Source organism: Nicotiana sylvestris, chromosome 10 (genome assembly GCF_000393655.2).
Source record: "Nicotiana sylvestris chromosome 10, ASM39365v2, whole genome shotgun sequence".
In the NCBI taxonomy this organism is placed as follows: domain Eukaryota; kingdom Viridiplantae; phylum Streptophyta; class Magnoliopsida; order Solanales; family Solanaceae; genus Nicotiana; species Nicotiana sylvestris.
Window position 1 is genome coordinate 43,069,653 of NC_091066.1, and position 20,630 is coordinate 43,090,282.

The following is a 20,630-nucleotide window of genomic DNA, read 5'->3' on the forward strand; positions in this document are numbered from 1 at the left end:
ATACCACAAGTCTCCAAAATGAGTCATTATAGAGCAGATTTTTAGGATGACACCATTCCATACAAATGTGAGGCCTAGCATATGTGGCATTTGAATATTATCATGGAAAAGGATACCATCGATCTAGATTGATATCACGCCGGTCATGTGTCATCATGGTTAGAAGATAACATAGCAGGAATGGTCGAGCCAGGGATTGGTCAAGGAAACAAAGTTATAGATGAGGTTGCTGAAGCACAAGTGGAGTATGAGAGGCTGCGCAAAAGAGTTCTTAAGTCCGAAGCCAAACATTTGGAACAACACAAATTAGACATGGAGTCAATTAACGAGTGGAAGGAAATGGCTACAGGGTTGATAGAAAGGTTGGAATACTTGGAGCAGGGTCTAATGGAACTGGAAGGGAAGATAAGGAAAAAGGGCAGTAGACTGTCAGAATGCAGAGGGCAACAGGGGAGGACACCTAGCAAGGGCATACCTACTGCTGGACATGCACGACCTGGGGAATTTAATTGACGAAGCCAAGAGAGTCAAATATGGGAAAGGTCCCTCTGGGACCAAATAGATTAGGTTTATCTGTTTTGAGTCATTTTGGAATTCGAATGTAATAAGGCAGATGCCATTAGTAACTCATTTATTTATCGTCATTTTAAGGTTCGTCTTATTTATTACATTAATGAAATGAAGCATTTATCAGCATTAAATCTCTCCAAATCTACTTGTCACTGGTTTTACCTCGGGCACAACAAGGTTCCCCAAATTAGGATGCGAATTTACATTACCACAATACGTGTTTAAATACTGCAAATGCTTTTTAGAATCCGTACTAACTTGTCTACCTTTTTGCATTTTTTCTTTTATTTTGAATATTCCCACCCCCTAAGGTTGGTTCACACATACTGGCATCGTCAGCATATCATACCAGATCTAGAGGCCCTCCTCCTCCAAGTAATCCAAAAGGCAAGAGAAAAGCTAAGATGGATGATATGAGTAGTATCCGGAAAGAAAATGCTGCGCACGTGGAAAATGTTGAAACTTTAGACGATCGGAGTACTCCATCCCAGAATGATTTGGTCCTACAGTTAGAATAGAAAATACTGGAATTGCAAGGGGAACTTGAGCAGGTCCGCAACTTGGCAAACCTCTCCCTCACCGTAAATGTCCTAGACATTAACCAGCAAAATGTCCAAAACATAGCACCTCCTCAAAACACACCAAACCAATGTCCACAAAATCCTCCAGCACCCTATCAATACGCAACACCTCCCCAAAATTCTAATCCTCCGCTGATATTAGGCTAGATATATGTCATATGAAAATGGTTTTTGCCCCAACTTGATTATGTTTCAATGCTCTAATATAATTAAATGATGAAAAATGAGCTCTAAATTGTGTTGCAGGAATGAAGAGCTTGTATGAGGCCTAAAAGTTGTGACTGGAGCCACATTGAAGCAAGAAAGACCCCTAGGAGCTGAATGAGCGAGAAGACGAGAATAAAAGAACCAAACAAATGAGACCTGGACTAGCGCGCCCATTAGCGCGCCCACATGCGCCATCGCGCTAGTCCAGATTCCGCAACAGAATCGTCAAGGGTAATTTTGGAAGTCTGGGGGGAAAATTAACTTAACCTATAGAAGGTCAAGCTCGCCCAAAAACAGGTGTGCAACTTTTATTATCTAAGAACAAGAATAGGAAAGGCAAGGAGCTAAGAGGAGTTTTCTACATCAAGTTCTTCTCCTCTTCCTTTTATTTTTATGATTTGTAATGAAGTTATTTATTATGATGTTTATCATTGTTATGCGTAGCTAACATTTTTAATCTAAGGTTTTGGTTGAACCCGTTGTGGATGAACTTATTGTGATATATATAGTTTTGTGTTAGTTGTTAATCTCTATTTGTTCAACTATGTTTTGATATTTGGTTAGTTGAAAGGATCCTCAATTAGCTATGCCTATTTATTATGTATCTACTTGAGAAAGAGTGAATATTTAGGTAATTGTTTGAACAACATCACTCTCGGAGTATAGGCGATGTCATAACCGAGGGTTTAGAGGTTGGAGTAGAGATAACGATACCTCGTGTGCAATCTAAGTGAACTGTAATGCGAATCTAGCTAGCGTAGCTTGAGAAAGTGCGTCTAGTAAATTATCATAATTACTTGAGAGAGTGTTATGATAGTTGGAGAGTTCATGATTGATAGAGATAACTAATTCATAGCTATAAGAAATATACGACTAAGGAAATCTACAACGGGGGAAGCCATTACCTTAGGCCTTTATTCCAATTGTCTACATTTGCATATTAATTAACCTTTGTTTTATTGATTCGAATAGCTGTCGTAGTAATTATAACACCACTTGTATTCACAAAGTTTGAGGAGGTTGACTAATAAGAATTTAGTATTTCAAAGACTTCTCTTGATACGTTAATTCCCTGTGGGATTTGACTCGGGGCATAATACCCCGGGTTATATTTGCAATGCCCGCATAGTATTTTAATAGGCTTAGTTGAGCGTGATCAAATTTTGGTGCCGTTGCCGGGGAGTTAACGGTATTATTAATTGCGATTGAAAGAAGTAAAAAAAAATCTTAGTGTAGTTAGTTTTCTCTACACCCAATTTTTACATTGAAATGTTTAACGTTTGTTGACTTGGTTGCATAGGTGCATGCTTAGAAACTCATCGAGAACTGGTGAAGTATTTGAAGCATTTTCAGATCCCGAGAAAGTTTTTAAGGCCTTGAACCGGTCCAACCAGAGAAACAGACAACAACAAACAACTGATCCAATCGAAACAGCAATGGGAGATCACGAAGAACACCCAACTGTACCAATAACACCAATGGCACCTCTTCTGCCCAAGGTGGTTCTCTATGATTGGGCACAACCCACAACTGAAAATTTGGCCACCTCAATTTTAGTCCCGTAGATACAAGCTGAATCATTCCAAATCACGAATAACATGCTGCATTTGTTGCAAAACAAGGGGCTATTTTCAGGGTCACAAGTAGAAGATCCTCAACAACACTTGAAAAAATTTCTGTCAATCTGCAAGACCCAAAGACAGCCCAATGTACTCCAAAAGCAATCAAGTTGCTATTGTTCCCATTTTCAGTGACCGCAGCTGCCCAAACCTGGTTAAACTCACTCCCCATAAATTCCATAACAACTTGGGAGGAGTTAGTCAGGCAATTCGTGAACAAGTTCCACCCCCCAACAAAACCGCACAATAGATTGATGACATTTGGAGTTTAAAACAGAGGCCAATGGAAACATTGCATGAAACATGGGAGCGTTTTAAGGGGATGTTGGTCATATGTTCGCACCATGGCATTACAAATTTGATGTTGGGACAGCGGTTCTACATAGGATTGTCAGACAACGTGAAGAACATTGTTGATGCGTCAGCAGGTGGATCATTCTTGAGTAAAACATGGAGAGAAGGTCAAGGTCTGCTTGACAAGATGGCGCAAAATTCAGGATGGATAACCAGAAATGCACCTATCACTCTAGTGGTGCACTCAGTGCCGTTTCCAATTCAATGACTTTATATATGGCCACTTTATTGACACAAATGAGCATACTCACCAAAAGGGTGGAAGAGTCAGGGCAAAAACAACAGGTACATATTGTAGATACTATTAATGGGGGCTTGTGCACATCTTGCATTAGTCAGCCAATTGGTAATCAGTGGCCTGCAGGACACAATCATCAGCACTACCCTGAAGATATGAACTATGTGTCTAATTATGGAGGCTAGAGATAGGGTGGTCAGAATTGGAGTCAGCAAAATCAACAATACAGGCCAGCCCAATCACAGTTCAACACTGGAAACATGGGAGGTATGAAACCCCCCAACAATATAGCACCTTACCCAAGGCCACATGGATACAGTAATCAGAATTAACAGCAGGTGTATCACCCTCCTCAACAGTACAGTGGAAGGCAGGAAGATGGGGTTGCTAGACTTGAAGCAATTATGCAACAGGACATTGGGTCTAATGCAAAGATTAGTGTGAGAGCAGATGCACATGACTCGGCGATCAAGAATATTGAAATGCAAATGGGACAAATTTTGATGTCTCTAAACAATCGCCCTCATGGAACACTACCCACAAATACCCAGGTAAATCCAAAAGATCAAGTCCCGAAGCAGTTGATGGCAGTGAGCTTACGTAATGGCAGAGATTTGGATGTAGATAAAGAAAGGGCTCGAGAAGCCAGGGAAGCTAAGGCACTTATATCAGTGCCCATAGAGTTAGATGAATCAATGAAACTAATAGAAGTGATAGTCTAGCCTGCCCAGGAAGAAGGTGGCATTCAAATTGAGACCGAGAAAGAAGCTAAAATAACACAGGAACCAGTGGTTGATGTAGAGGCTGATAAACATCAATCCCAAATGATTGGGAAGAAGAGACCTCCTACACCCTTCCCTCAGAGGCTAGCTAAGTACCAAAAGGAGGAGCAATACAAGAAGTTCTTGGAAATACTAAAACAAATCCAGGTAAACATTCCCTTAATTGATGCTTTGAAAGAGATGCCTGGGTATGCAAAAATGATGAAGGACTTAATGTCCCGAAAATTTGATTTCCAAGACTTAGCCACAGTTACTCTCACCCAGACCTGTAGTGCAGTGGTGACTAGACCAATTGCGGAAAAGTTATCTGACCCAGGGAGCTTTACAATCCCATGCACTATTGGTGATTTTTCCTTTGCTAAAGCACTGTGTGATCTAGGGGCCATCATTAATCTTATGCCCCTGGCAATTTATAAAAGGCTGGGTATTGGAAGAGCTAGACCCACCTCTATGTTGTTGCAGCTGGTTGATAGGACGATAAAGCGACCCTCTAGTATTCTGGATAATGTATTGATTCAGGTAGGGAAATTTGTGTTCCCTACAGATTTTGTAATCTTAGGCTGTAAAGTAGATGAAGAGATTCCCATAAATTTTGGGAAGACCATTCCTGGCCACGGAGAGAGCTTTAATCGATTGTGAAACTGGGGAGTTAAAGAGGAGGTTGAAAGATGAAGAAATAACATTCAACGGACAGAAATCTATGAGGCGACCAAGTGAATTCGCCAATTGCTCTTTTATAGATGTCGTGGAGGTAATTGTAGAGACCAATGATGAACTGCTGACTTTTGAAGACCCCCTTGCTGCGTGTCTGATGAACTTTGATGAGGTAAGGGTAGAAGAACTGGCTGGATGGGTAATGACATTAGAAGGTAGAGGGTTCTGGGATAGAACACTTGAATTTGAGCCCATGCACTTGGAGAACAGAGAAGCTCCTCCAGCCAAGCCATCAATCGAAGAACCACCAAAGTTGGAGTTAAAGCCATTGCCAGCCCATCTCAGGTATGAGTTTCTTGGACCTAACTCCACATTACCTGTTATTATTTCATCTAGTTTGCTAGATGTGCAGACTCAACAACTCTTGCAGGTACTTAAGGAGTGCAAAACTGCTATTGGGTGGACCATGGCAGACATAAAGGGAATCAACCCTGCATACTGTATGCATAAAATTTTGCTAGAAAAAGGACACAAACCTTGTAGAGAACACCAAAGAAGGCTGAACCCCAATATGAAGGAAGTAGTAAAGAAAGAGGTGATCAAGTGGTTAGATGCAGGAATCATTTTCCCAATTTCTGATAGTAGCTGGGTTAGCCTAGTTCAATGTGTACCAAAAAAAGGTGGCATGACGGTAGTTAAGAATGATAACAACGAGTTGATTCCTATAAGAACCGTCACAGGATGGAGAATTTGTATGGATTATAGGAAGCTGAACTTGGCTACCCGGAAAGACCATTTCCCACTTCCTTTCATTGATCAAATGTTGGATAGATTGGCAGGAAGGTCACACTTCTGTTTTCTCGACGGATACTCGGGGTACAACCAGATTTCTATTGCCTCGGAGGATAGGGAAAAGGCTTCACTCACTTGCCCTTACAGAGTGTTTGCCTTCAGGAGAATGCCATTTGGCCTTTGTAATGCACCTGCAATATTCCAATGGTGCATGATGGCCATTTTTATAGACATGGTGGAGGATATTATGGAGGTCTTTATGGACGATTTCTCAGTGGTGGGAAATTCATTTGATGAATGCCTAGCAAATTTAACCCGTGTTCTAAAAAGGTGCCTCGAGACGAATCTAGTGTTAAATTGGGAGAAGTGCCATTTATGGTACAAGAAGGAATTGTCTTGGGGCACTTAGTGTCGAGTAAAGGGATTGAGGTGGACAGATCCAAAGTCGACGTGATAGAAAAATTTCCACCTCCAACATCAGTCAAGGATATTCGTAGCTTCCTGGGACATGTCGGCTTTTACCGGCGATTCATCAAGGATTTTTCCAAGATCGCAAATCCCCTTTGTAAGTTGCTCGAAAACGATAACCCATTTGTGTTTTCTGATGATTGCAGGGTAGCTTTTGAGGAACTGAAGAAGCGGCTAGTCACAACACCGATTGTAGTTGGTCCCGACTGGGAGCAACCGTTTGAACTCATGTGTGATGCTAGTGACTACGCTGTGGGAGCCGTGTTGGGACAGCACAAGGATAAGGTAATGCACCCTATTTACTACGCAAGTAGGACATTGAGTGGTGCTCAGCTGAATTACACGGTAACTGAAAAAGAAATGTTGGTTGTTGTGTTCGCCTTTGATAAGTTCAGGTCTTACTTGATCGGGTCGAAGGTGATAGTGTACACAGACCACGCAGCCATTAGGTATTTGGTTGATAAAAAAGAGTCTAAGCCGCGCCTAATTCGTTGGGTGCTGCTTTTGCAAGAGTTTGACTTGGAGATTCGTGACTGTAAGGGAACGGAGAACCAAGTCGCTGATCATTTGTCGCGCTTTGAAGGTTCTGAAAATGCAATTGAGTTTGAGGATATTCTGGAAAATTTTCCAGACAAGCAGCTACTAGCCACAACTGTGGAAGATGTGCCATGGTACGCTGATATTGCAAACTATTTGGCCTGCGACATTGAACCATATGAACTCTCCTATGTTCAAAAGAAACGATTTTATCGTGACTACCGGAACTATTACTGGGATGAACCGCATGTGTTTAAAATTTGCATTGATAACATGATCTGGAGATGCGTCCCTGAGATAGAACAATGTTCTATTTTGCAGGCTTGTCACGCGTCACCCTATGGAGGACATTTTGGAGGAGTTCGGACAACAGCAAAGGTGTTAGAGGCAGGGTTCTACTGGCCAACAATCTTTAAGGATGCTCACCAATGGGTAAAGGGCTGCAATGAATGCTAAAGAACGGGAAACATATCCTGTAGACATGAGATGCCCATGAATCCAATTTAGCAAGTTGAGGTGTTCGACGTTTGGGGAATTGATTTCATGGGTCCCTTCGTCAGTTCTTACGGCAATAAGTACATACTTGTTGCGGTGGATTATGTATCCAAATGGGTGGAAGCTGTAGCACTCCCCACCAATGATTCGAGAATGGTGGTCGGATTCTTGAAGAAGAATATATTCACCCGATTCGGGACTCCGAGGGCCATCATTAGTGACGGGGGCACGCACTTTTGCAATCGTGTCTTTGAAAAGTTATTGGCTAAATATGATGTGCACCACAAGGTAGCAACCCCATATCACCCTCAAACAAGCGGGCAGGTAGAGGTCTCAAACCATGAGATAAAGAGTGTACTCACTAAAACTGTAAACGCCATAAGAACTGATTGGGCGAAAAAGCTTGGCGACGCACTTTGGGCCTATAGGACTGCATTCAAATCACCTATTGTGTTACAACCCATATCCATATGTGTTAGTTCATGCCATATATTAGTTAACATAAATCCAAAAAGGAATTATCTTTGAGATGATAAGAAGTCAATCCTATTGGTCTTAAGTGATACAAGAGTGTATAAGAGTGATTAACCAGTATTAGAAGTTAAACGAATCAAGGATGTTGTAACTCATATTTTCAGGTAATCTAGCGGAGCTTAATACACTCAAGAGGTCATTTATTAAGGTATTTTAATCATATAATATCCGTATCATAAGTTTTGAAGTCAAACGAGTTATGAAACAAAAGTCGACAAAAGTTGTCGCAACTTAGGTTCATAATTTTACTTAAACATTAGGTCAAATGTTTCTAATCTTTTCTCATAATTTACAAGGAATTACGGGGTGATATACCAACCAAATTAAATATCTATGAGTCTAGTTTCCAACTCATTAAACCGTTCATCGATACGATCTCGGAGTAGAGAGATATTCGCATTTTCGCGAGACTGCGCCAAGCACCTCTCTATGGGGCCCACTAAGTCGGTTTAAGATATTTGGACCTATATAGGATGACTCCAACCCGTTTTAAGTCATTTCTTTTCACTATTTTCAGACCTTAGAACCCTAGGAACATCCTCTCAAGGTTCTCTCAAGATTCAAGACCCAAAAAAGGGCAAACAACACAAATCAAGTGTCGGGAATTCCGTGGCGCTAGTAAGTCTCTTGTTCTTCTTGTTGTTGCTCATTTTTGTGTCGTTCCAGCTCGTGTGGGAGGTTTTTTTAAAGGGTTTATGTTCTGTAAATACTCCCTCATGTTCTTAATATCAATCCTAGGTGATTTCAAGCCTTCTAAAGTGATTCTAGTGCCGAAAAACACTAATTGATCGCTAGTTTCATTTTTTTGTTGTTGTGGCAGCATTGGAGGGATATTTCTTGGAAATTTAAGGTCAAATTGGAGTTGTTCTTTCTGTATAAAGGTAAGGAACCTCTTACTCTATATGTATTTAAGATTATCCAAGTTGCGGCTAAGCCATTGAAGCTAGAACTTGTGAGATATATATCGAAAGGTTTGGTAGTAGTGTTATTGTTTTGTGGACTGTTTTGCGTTGTTGTTGGGCTGCGTATTTTACTACTATCTTGTGGAGTTTTGGAGGAGGAAGGGTGTGGAGAAACACCATATATATGTAGGTTTATGGGCTGATAGTTATTCGTAACATTTCCAGGTTGTTTGACACGACTACGGTGGTCGTCGTATGTATGGAGTGATTAGGCTGTGTGTGGACTATTTTGGGAGGCTCAATATGTTTATTATTGATGATGTTTGGGCTGTTTGGTGATTGTTTTGAATTGTGTGAGGTCATATATATAGGGGAGGTGCTGTCCGTTTCATCGTAAAATAGGTTGTGGTCGATACATAATAGTTATGACGCTTAAATGATAACGATAGTATCGTTTCTCTTATTGTAGACTAAGGAGTTTTGACAATTGCATAGCTTGAGATTGGGGCAGTATATACAAGGTATGTGAGGCTATCCCTTTCCTTCTTTTGCACGACTCCGATTGTACATAATGTAATGAACGATCTTCCAAGATACTCTACTCTTAGAAGCTAGCAGTACTTACATTGTTTTCCCTCTTATGGAACGATTGATGTTAATGTTGCTTCTCTTAGTCTTATGTTATCAATGTTGTTGGTACTTCTTGATTCTTATAAGGTTCATAGTGAAGAGTTAGTCCTAATAACGTGTACAGAGGATACCGACCTTACGTCACTCCGAAAGGTTTAGAATGTGATTCCATGAGTCGAGCATGCATTATATATATGTATCTATTTTACTCTACCGAGCCACGCTATAGTTGGCCGGGTACGGCACCTATTGTGCAACCACTGATCAGTTGGGTTTTACCGAGCTCCACGTGGCCGGGTACGATTCTACCGAGCCTATTATGGCCGGGTACGATATGATGATGATGATGCCCACAGAGGCGAATGCTTTAAAGGTTTATGTATTTATACATATGTATCATGCATTTCATGTAAGTAGCCCTCAGAGGTACTAAGATGTTACAGGTTGTATATTCTCTATCCTTGCTTACATTACTGATCGTATTTATGGTTCATTGCCTTACATACTCAGTACTTTATTCGTACTGACGTCCTTTTATTTGTGGACGCTGCATGTCGTGCTGCAGGTCCTGATAGACAGGCAGGTGCAGCTCCCCCACCACAGTAGACTGTCCAGTTCAGCGGTGATTGGCGAGATCCCTTCTCCGGACTTGCCTTGGTCTTGGTATGCAATTTTTGTTATAGACATTATGGGTATGTCGGGGCCCTGTTCCGGCTATGTTGCAACACTTATGTTCTTTTAGAGGCTCATAGATAGGTGTCGGCTCATGTATAGTTTGGTATGCCTTGTCGGCTAGTTTTTGTTGTATAGTCTTTCATAGTAGCGTGGTAGCTCATACCTTATATGTAGTTTCTTGATTGTCTGGTCATCCCCTGCTATGTATATTCATGCCATCATATTTTATTGCTGGTTGTCCATGATCTAGGTCTACCATTTATATTGATCTCTTTAGCCTTAAAAGATAATAATGAAGGTTAGATGAAATGTACGTTGGTGCTCGGCAAGTGTGGTCGGGTGCTAGTCATGGCCCTTCAGTTTGGGTCGTGACAAACTTGGTATCAGAGCAAGTCTGTCCTAGGGGTTGTCTATGAGCCGTGTCTAGTAGAGTCTTGATTATGGATGTGTAGCGCGCCACATTTATAATCAGGAGGCTACATGACATCTAGGGTTGTTACCTTCTTCCTGAATCTAGATCGTGCATAGAGTTGAGTCGTAAGTGTTTGTCTCTAATATTCACCTTGTTTTTTCAGTGATGCCTTCGACTAGGAAGCAAACGATTAGTAGACGGCTTGATACAGTAGCGGGAGAGGGTACCAGTCAGGTGCCCCAAGTCAGAGCAGGACAAAGTGAGGCTCAAAGTGAGATGCCCTCTCATACCTCATCTACTCCATCTCCTCCAGAGGATATTATAAGGCACCCAGCGCCTCCAGTTCCTCCGTCTGGCACTCCAGACCAGGATATGCGGAGTGCTTTGCAGTTATTGACTAGCTTGGTAGCTGCTCAGGCTCAGAGGCAGAATACAGGTGCTGCTGAGAAACCAGTTAGTACAAGAGTTCGTGATTTTATTAATTTAGACCCTCCAGTGTTTACCGGATCAGACCCCAAGGAGGACCCACAGACTTTTATTGACCAGGTTCATCGTACACTTCGGGTTATGCATGTTAGTGATACAGAGGCAGTAGAGTTGGCTTCTTATCGGCTACGGGATTTAGCGGTTCTCTGGTATGATAGTTGGGAGAGATCCAGGGGTCCGAACCCTCCTCCAGCTGTGTGGAAGGAATTTTCTGAGGCCTTTCTTCGTCACTACTTGCCAGTTGAGATACGACGAGCTAGAGCTGATAAGTTCTTGAACCTTAGACAAGGTAATATGAGTGTGCGAGAGTACAGTATGCAGTTTGATTCTTTGGCAAGGTATGCTCCCCATATGGTGGCCGAGATGAGTGATAGGGTGCATATGTTCGTGAATGGGTTGGGACCACATCTAATAAATGAGTGTACGACAGCCTCCTTGGTGGAGGGCATGGATATTTCCCGTATTCAAGCTTATGCCCAGACCCTAGAGGATCGTAAGCGCCAGCAGAGGGCAGTTAGGGAGCAGGATAGAGGCCAGCATAAGAGGGCGAGATTTGCAGGGTATTCTGATGACTTCAGAGGCCGCATCAGGCCACAGTTTTCGAGGAGTTCGGCGCCACCTGTAGCTAGTGCTCCTCCACAGTTTCAGAGGCCTCGATATGATCGATCCTATTCTGGTCCAGGTCAGAGTTCGCGGGCATCTGGCTCGCAACATCCCAGGGATACTAGTCAGATGAGACCCCCAACACCACATTGTGATCAGTGCGGCAAGGCCCACTTTGGACTGTGTCGTCGAGGTTCTGATGCATGCTATTCGTGCGGGCAGCCTGGCCATATGATGCGGGATTGTCCTAATAGAGGAGGTGATGGTATGGCTCAGCCGACTGGATCTGTGTCTGGTTCTTCCTCATCAGTTCGACCTCCAGCACGGGGTTTTCAGCAGTCGACAGGTCGTGGTAGGGGTAGAGGTGCAGTGCCGAGTTCGAGTGGTGCTCAAAATCGAACCTATGCTCTAGTAGGTCGACAGGATCTCGAGTCGTCTCCAGATGTTGTTACAGGTATTATATCTGTGTTTTCTTATGATGTATATGCGTTGATTGATCCGGGATCTACATTATCATATGTTACACCCTTTGTGGCTAATAAGTTTGGCATTGAACCTGAATTGATAAGTAAACCCCTCGCGGTATCTACTCCGATAGGAGATTCTGTGATTGCTAGAAGGGTATATAGAGGTTGCACTGTGATGATTTGTAGTCGTCAAACCTCGGCAAATTTATTTGAGTTAGAAATGGTTGATTTTGATGTGATAATGGGAATGGACTGGTTGGCCTCATGCTATGCAAATGTTGACTGTCGTACGAAGATGGTTAGGTTCCAATTTCCGGGTGAACCCGTCATTGAATGGAAAGGGAACATTGCTACACCGAAAGGTAGGTTTATTTCCTATCTTAAGGCAAGGAAAATGATCTCAAAAGGTTACATTTATCATCTCGTTCGCGTTAGGGATGCGGAGGCGAAACCGCCTACTTTACAATCAATCCCTGTGGTTAACGAATTCCCAGATGTTTTCCCAGATGAACTCCCAGGCCTTCCTCCTGAAAGGGAGATTGAGTTTAGCATTGATGTGTTGCCTGACACTCAACCGATCTCTATTCCTCCATACAGAATGGCCCCGGCAGAGTTGCGAGAGTTGAAGGTGCAGTTGAAGGACTTGCTGGATAAGGGCTTTATTAGGCCTAGCACTTCACCTTGGGGTGCACCAGTCCTATTCGTGCGGAAGAAAGACGGGTCGTTACGGATGTGTATCGACTATCGACAGTTGAATAAGTCTACTATAAAGAACAAGTATCCACTTCCAAGAATTGATGACCTGTTTGACCAACTCCAGGGTGCCAAGTATTTCTCTAAGATTGATTTACGTTCAGGGTATCATCAAGTGAGGGTTAGGGAGAAGGATATTCCAAAGACGGCCTTCCGGACAAGATATGGGCACTTTGAGTTCTTGGTGATGTCGTTCGGGCTAACAAATGCCCCAGCAGCTTTTATGGATCTCATGAATACTATATTCAGGCCCTATCTTGATGTGTTCGTGATTGTATTCATTGATGACATTCTAGTGTATTCTCGTTCGGAGGTGGAACATGCGGGCCACTTGCGGATAGTATTACAGACGCTTCAGGATCGTAAGTTATATGCTAAGCTCTCCAAATGTGAATTCTGGCTGAACTCAGTAGCATTCCTTGGCCATGTGATATCTGATGAGGGTATTAGTGTCGACACTCAGAAGATCGATGCAGTAAAGAATTGGCCGAGACCTACAACACCATCAGAAGTCCGCAGCTTCCTAGGGCTAGCAGGATATTATAGGCGGTTTGTAGAAGGATTTTCCTCTATATCATCACCATTGACTAAGTTAACACAAAAAGCTACCAAATTCCAGTGGTCTGACACTTGTGAACGTAGTTTTCAGGAGCTGAAGAATCGATTGACATCTGCACCAGTGCTCACTCTTCCTGAAGGAACAGAAGGTTATGTGGTATATTGTGATGCCTCAGGTATAGGTTTAGGGTGCGTATTGATGCAGCGTGGGAATGTGATTGCTTATGCATCAAGACAATTGAAGAAGCATGAAAAGAATTATCCAACCCATGATTTGGAATTGGCTGCAGTAATATATGCTTTGAAGATATGGCGGCACTACTTATACGGCGTCCATGTTGACATCTACACAGATCACAAGAGTTTACAATACATCTTCAAGCAGAAAGAGTTGAATTTGAGGCAGCGTAGGTGGCTTGAATTATTGAAAGACTACGACGTCGAGATATTGTATCATCCCGGTAAAGCCAATGTTGTGGCAGACGCTCTCAGCCGTAAATCAATGGGAAGCTTAGTACATATTGAGGCAGGTAGATGGGGGTTGATTAAAGAGCTTCATCAGCTAGCCAATATGAGAATCAGATTGTTAGACTCTGATGACGGAGGTGTTACTGTACAGAATACATCAGAATCATCTTTGGTAGCCGAGGTAAAAGCACGACAATATGAAGATCCTATCTTAGTACGATTAAGAGAAAGCATTCAACAGTGTAAAAGTATGGCTTTTGGGATCGGAAAAGATGGGGCACTGAGATACCAGAGCCGATTGTGTGTGCCTAATGTGGCAGGGTTGCGAGAGAAGATTATGAATGAGATTCATCAATCCCGATATTCCATCCATCCCGGCTCGACAAAGATGTATCATGATGTCAAGGAGCAGTATTGGTGGGATAATATGAAGAAGTCTATTGCTGAATTTGTAGCCCAGTGTCCCAATTGTCAACAAGTAAAGATAGAACATCAGAAACCCGGTGGATTGCTTCAAAATATAGAGATTCCGACCTGGAAGTGGGAGGTGATTAATATGGACTTCATTATTGGATTACCTCGCTCTTATCATAAGTTTGACTCCATCTGGGTGATAATTGATCGACTTACAAAATGTGCCCATTTTCTGCCAGTGAAGACAACTTACACGGCTGAAGATTATGCAAAGTTGTATATCAAGGAGATTGTTAGGCTTCATGGTGTGCCCATATCTATTATATCAGACCGAGGAGCTCAATTTACGGCTAACTTTTGGAGGTCTTTCCAGAAGGGTTTAGGCACACAGGTAAATCTCAGCACTGCATTTCATCCGCAGACTGACGGACAGGCTGAACGTACCATTCAGACACTGGAAGATATGCTACGAGCATGTGTTCTAGATTTTAAGGGGAATTGGGATGATCATCTTCCACTCATAGAATTCGCCTATAACAATAGCTACCATTCCAGTATTAAAATGGCCCCATACGAGGCACTATACGGGAGGAGATGTAGATCACCAGTTGGATGGTTCGAAGTCGGTGAAACAGAATTATATGGGCCAGATTTGATTCACTAAGCTATTGAGAAGGTGAAAGTGATACAGGAGCGATTGAGGACGGCACAAAGCAGGCAAAAATCTTATTCTGATGTCCGACGTCGTGATCTAGAGTTTGAGGTTGGTGATTGGGTTTTCCTGAGGATCTCACCAATGAAGGGTATTATGCGTTTTGGGAAGAAAGGTAAGCTGAGTCCAAGGTATATCGGGCCGTATAAAATTCTTCGACGGATTGGACAGGTTGCTTATGAGTTAGAATTGCCATCCGAATTGGAATTTGTCCACCCGGTATTCCATGTATCTATGTTGAGAAAATGTATTGGAGACCCTTCTCGAGTCGTCCCTATCAAAGATGTACAAGTTACAGAGGACCTATCATATGAAGAAGTGCCAGTGGCGATATTAGATCGGCAAGTCCGCAAGCTGAGAACAAAAGATGTAGCTTCCGTCAAAGTATTGTGGAGGAACAAAAATATGGAAGAAATGACATGGGAAGCAGAAGAGGAGATGAAGTCTAAATACCCTTACTTATTCCAGAATGAAGATAACAAGGATGCTGGTGGAAGACAGGATACATTGGAAGGTGAAACGGCTCTATGAGGTAAGCAATAATTTGAGAATACTCCTCCTTAATACAAAATGGTGATATGTAGATAATGTAAATACGCATAATGCTTTGTGTAGCCTTGTGAAGCCATATGTTGGGCTTAATTACATGCAAGTTTTGCTAGTGACCATTTTATAGGGGAAAATTGATCGGAAATTTCCATTGGAATCCACGGTGATTTAAACTCCCCATAAACCCTTACATTCGAGGACGAATGTTCCTAAGGGGGGGAGGGTGTTACAACCCATATCCACATGTGTTAGTTCATGCCATATATTAGTTAACATAAATCCAAAAAGGAATTATCTTTGAGATGATAAGAAGTCAATCCTATTGGTCTTAAGTGATACAAGAGTGTATAAGAGTGATTAACCAGTATTAGAAGTTAAACGAATCAAGGATGTTGTAACTCATATTTTCAGGTAATCTAGCGGAGCTTAATACACTCAAGAGGTCATTTATTAAGGTATTTTAATCATATAATATCCGTATCATAAGTTTTGAAGTCAAACGAGTTATGAAACAAAAGTCGACAAAAGTTGTCGCAACTTAGGTTCATAATTTTACTTAAACATTAGGTCAAATGTTTCTAATCTTTTCTCATAATTTACAAGGAATTACGGGGTGATATACCAACCAAATTAAAGATCTATGAGTCTAGTTTCCAACGCATTAAACCGTTCATTGATACGATCTCGGAGTAGAGAGATATTCGCGTTTTCGCGAGACTGCGCCAAGCACCTCTCTATGGGGCCCACTAAGTCGGTTTAAGATATTTGGACCTATATAGGATGACTCCAACCCGTTTTAAGTCATTTCTTTTCACTATTTTCAGACCTTAGAACCCTAGGAACATCCTCTCAAGGTTCTCTCAAGATTCAAGACCCAAAAAAGGGCAAACAACACAAATCAAGTGTCGGGAATTCCGTGGCGCTAGTAAGTCTCTTGTTCTTCTTGTTGTTGCTCATTTTTGTGTCGTTCCAGCTCGTGTGGGAGGTTGTTTTAAAGGGTTTATGTTCTGTAAATACTCCCTCATGTTCTTAATATCAATCCTAGGTGATTTCAGGCCTTCTAAAGTGATTATATTGCCGAAAAACACTAATTGATCGCTAGTTTCGCTTTGTTGTTGTTGTGGCAGCATTGGAGGGATATTTCTTGGAAATTTAAGGTCAAATTGGAGTTTTTCTTTCTGTATAAAGGTAAGGAACCTCTTACTCTATATGTATTTAAGATTATCCAAGTTGCGGCTAAGCCATTGAAGCTAGAACTTGTGAGATATATATCGAAAGGTTTGGTAGTAGTGTTATTGTTTTGTGGACTGTTTTGCGTTGTTGTTGGGCTGCGTATTTTACTACTATCTTGTGGAGTTTTGGAGGAGGAAGGGTGTGGAGAAACACCATATATATGTAGGTTTATGGGCTGATAGTTATTCGTAACATTTCCAGGTTGTTTGACACGACTACGGTGGTCGTCGTATGTATGGAGTGATTAGGCTGTGTGTGGACTATTTTGGGAGGCTCAATATGTTTATTATTGATGATGTTTGGGCTGTTTGGTGATTGTTTTGAATGGTGTGAGGTCATATATATAGGGGAGGTGCTGTCCGTTTCATCGTAAAATAGGTTGTGGTCGATACATAATAGTTATGACGCTTAAATGATAACGATAGTATCGTTTCTCTTATTGTAGACTAAGGAGTTTTGACAATTGCATAGCTTGAGATTGGGGCAGTATATACAAGGTATGTGAGGCTATCCCTTTCCTTCTTTTGCACGACTCCGATTGTACATAATGTAATGAACGATCTTCCAAGATACTCTACTCTTAGAAGCTAGCAGTACTTACATTGTTTTCCCTCTTATGGAACGATTGATGTTAATGTTGCTTCTCTTAGTCTTATGTTATCAATGTTGTTGGTACTTCCTGATTCTTATAAGGTTCATAGTGAAGAGTTAGTCCTAATAACGTGTACAGAGGATACCGACCTTACGTCACTCCGAAAGGTTTAGAATGTGATTCCATGAGTCGAGCATGCATTATATATATGTATCTATTTTACTCTACCGAGCCACGCTATAGTTGGCCGGGTACGGCACCTATTGTGCAACCACTGATCAGTTGGGTTTTACCGAGCTCCACGTGGCCGGGTACGATTCTACCGAGCCTATTATGGCCGGGTACGATATGATGATGATGATGCCCACAGAGGCGAATGCTTTAAAGGTTTATGTATTTATACATATGTATCATGCATTTCATGTAAGTAGCCCTCAGAGGTACTAAGATGTTACAGGTTGTATATTCTCTATCCTTGCTTACATTACTGATCGTATTTATGGTTCCTTGCCTTACATACTCAGTACTTTATTCGTACTGACGTCCTTTTATTTGTGGACGCTGCATGTCGTGCTGCAGGTCCTGATAGACAGGCAGGTGCAGCTCCCCCACCACAGTAGACTGTCCAGTTCAGCGGTGATTGGCGAGATCCCTTCTCCGGACTTGCCTTGGTCTTGGTATGCAATTTTTGTTATAGACATTATGGGTATGTCGGGGCCCTGTTCCGGCTATGTTGCAACACTTATGTTCTTTTAGAGGCTCATAGACAGGTGTCGGCTCATGTATAGTTTGGTATGCCTTGTAGGCTAGTTTTTGTTGTATAGTCTTTCATAGTAGCGTGGTAGCTCATACCTTATATGTAGTTTCTTGATTGTCTGGTCATCCCCTGCTATGTATATTCATGCCATCATATTTTATTGCTGGTTGTCCATGATCTAGGTCTACCATTTATATTGATCTCTTTAGCCTTAAAAGATAATAATGAAGGTTAGATGAAATGTACGTTGGTGCTCGGCAAGTGTGGTCGGGTGCTAGTCATGGCCCTTCAGTTTGGGTCGTGACATATTGGTATGTCACCATACAAATTGGTATTTGGGAAGGCCTGTCACCTACCTGTGGAGCTAGAACATCGAGCTTGGTGGGCACTAAAGCAATTGAACATGAACCCTGATGAAGCTGGAGAAACTCGACTGGAAAAGTTGCATGAGTTGGAGGAATTCAGATATCACGCCTTTGAAAGAACGGGACTCTACAAGGAGAGGATGAAGAGATTGCATGACAAACACATTGTGGACAAAAATTTCAAACCTGGAGACAAGGTATTATTGTACAATTCAAGGTTGAGATTGTTTCCGGGTAAGCTTAAGTCCCGATGGTCTGAGCCGTTCTAGGTGACCGAAGTGTTCCCGCCTAGGGCAGTGGAGATAACCAGTGAAGATAAAACTAACACTTTCAAAGTTAATGGACAACGACTAAAACTGTATGTGGGGATGGAGGAAACGAAAGAGTTGTCCGTAATAATTCTTGTTAAACCGCAAAGGTCGAGCTAGCCTTAAATGAGCTTAATCTACGTCATGCCACGACATTAACTAAGGTACTGGTTGGGAGGCAACCCGACGGTCGTAGTAGTAATTAATTATGAGTTTTTTTTGAAAATGCTAACCAATGAAGGTAACAATGGGCGGATGATAAGGCAATCAAAAATAAAAAAAATCAGGTGAAAGTTCAGGATTTTGAAGCCCAGTTAGCGCGACCGCGCTCATAGACGTGCGACCGCGCATCTGGGCGCGCTAAAATGGCGCAAACATTCTGTCTGGGCCGCGCTACTGAATGCGCTACTAGCGCAATCGCGCATCTGAACGCACTAATGGACGCGCTACTTGGCAAAACATTCTGTCTTGGACGCGCTAATTTAGCGCGATCGCGCATATGAACGCGCTAATAGCGTTCAACCTTTGATACACGACTGTTTGTGCTTTGCTCTGATTTTTTTATTTTTTTATTTTTTAATTATTTTTTTCTTTAGTCTAACTCACTTCCCCCCCCCCCCCAATTCTAATAACCCCAACACCCAAACCCCTCCCATTACCAACACACAAGCCTCCAACACTTAAGCAAACCCTACCCAATTCCTTCTTCTTCAACTCAGCTTCTCCAGAATTTTTTTCATCTTTTTCAAAGTTTTTCCAATTCTCCAACAAACTTTCTCCTTCCCCTTCTTCTCTAATCTTCATTCACTAAAGGTATGTTCATCTTGCTCCAAATATTTTCTCTTTATTTCAAATAATCCCTGCAGATTTTGGTGTGTTTAAGCACGTTTTCTTTTAGATATTTATTTTTATTTTTGTTTGGTTAATAGTAGAATTGGTAGTAATTATTGTAGTATTTATGAGTTGTGAGAATTATAGAGTGTTGTTTACTTGATTGGTGACATTTGGTATGGTGGTGGGTTCATGTTGCAAATTGTTTGGAATGGGTTGTGTGTACCTAACGCCCATAAGGTGTTTGTAAAAAGGCCTCAATGACTGAAATTATATAATTGTGACCACGTATGCACATGAAGTCAGAGTAACCGCAGTGCGTTACACTTTTTGGTGTTGGGAGGTACTTATTTGTTCCCGATTTGCAGGTACCATGGCTCCATCAAAGAAACGCCGTACCACCGGTCCATCAACTAGCAAACAAACCTCCAGGTCGCGAGGGGATGCACCTGCACGCCCTTTTGATGATAAAAATTTGTCTTAGCTAAAGCCCAGGACCGCTTTGCTGAGAAGGTTTCTAAAAATCCAATTCCTGAAAGGGGCATTGAAGTCCGATTACTCCAGCGAAATTGCCCTCACATGTATAAAGAGATGATGAGACGTGGGCTCCAAACATTCATTAATGAGCCCGATGAAGGCAATGTTATGGTTGTAAGGGAATTTTACGCCAACGCGCCTGAGCATCACAATGGCATCGTCACAGTACGGGGCAAAGCGGTGAATGCCTCTGTTGAGGCAATAAGGGCGGCATACTAGCTACCACCACCTGTGATTGATTATGATGACTTCTACGAATATGGCCGCAACCCAACACAAGAAAAGTGGCAATGATTCATTGAAACTATCTGTGCACTGGGAAAAGAAGTGGTTTGGATGCGATATGGTGAGAAGTTCCACTCCTCCGCACTCACCTATGAAGCAAAATGCTGGTTGTACCTGTAAGCACGTGATTTTTACCCTATGAAAGAATTACTCCCAAAAAATTCAAAATAAAATGATTTTCCTTGGTGTACAATTTTGAGAATTTTTGTGACATTTTTTGGATAATTATTTGTAATTGTCTGTGCATGTTTATTTGTTAAAT

General features: G+C 41.9%; 1 protein-coding gene and 1 non-coding gene across 2 annotated transcripts; one reads left to right on the forward strand and one right to left on the reverse strand.

Annotated features, from left to right (window-relative positions):
- Positions 1 to 3,220: 3,220 nt before the first annotated feature.
- LOC138880564 (small nucleolar RNA R71) lies at positions 3,221 to 3,328 on the reverse strand. Its single transcript, XR_011403298.1, has one exon. It is a non-coding gene; the product is annotated as a small nucleolar RNA R71 (small nucleolar RNA).
- A 415-nt stretch (positions 3,329 to 3,743) lies between these two features.
- Positions 3,744 to 4,990, forward strand: LOC104221929 (uncharacterized). The gene is made up of 3 exons (XM_070158858.1): positions 3,744 to 3,836; positions 3,929 to 4,228; positions 4,292 to 4,990. Exons 1-3 carry the CDS (start codon positions 3,744 to 3,746, stop codon positions 4,988 to 4,990), a joined length of 1,092 nt encoding a protein of 363 aa, XP_070014959.1.
- The last annotated feature ends 15,640 nt before the right edge of the window (positions 4,991 to 20,630 follow it).

Bases quoted from the DNA above. Each gene is read 5' to 3' on its own strand.
- LOC104221929 (XM_070158858.1), top strand. From the start codon at position 3,744: ATGGAGGCTAGAGATAGGGTGGTCAGAATTGGAGTCAGCAAAATCAAC. The intron at 3,837-3,928 runs GTATGAAACCCC...CCTCCTCAACAG, and splicing joins CAACACTGGAAACATGGGAG to TACAGTGGAAGGCAGGAAGA. The intron at 4,229-4,291 runs GCACTTATATCA...GTGATAGTCTAG, and splicing joins GAGAAGCCAGGGAAGCTAAG to CCTGCCCAGGAAGAAGGTGG.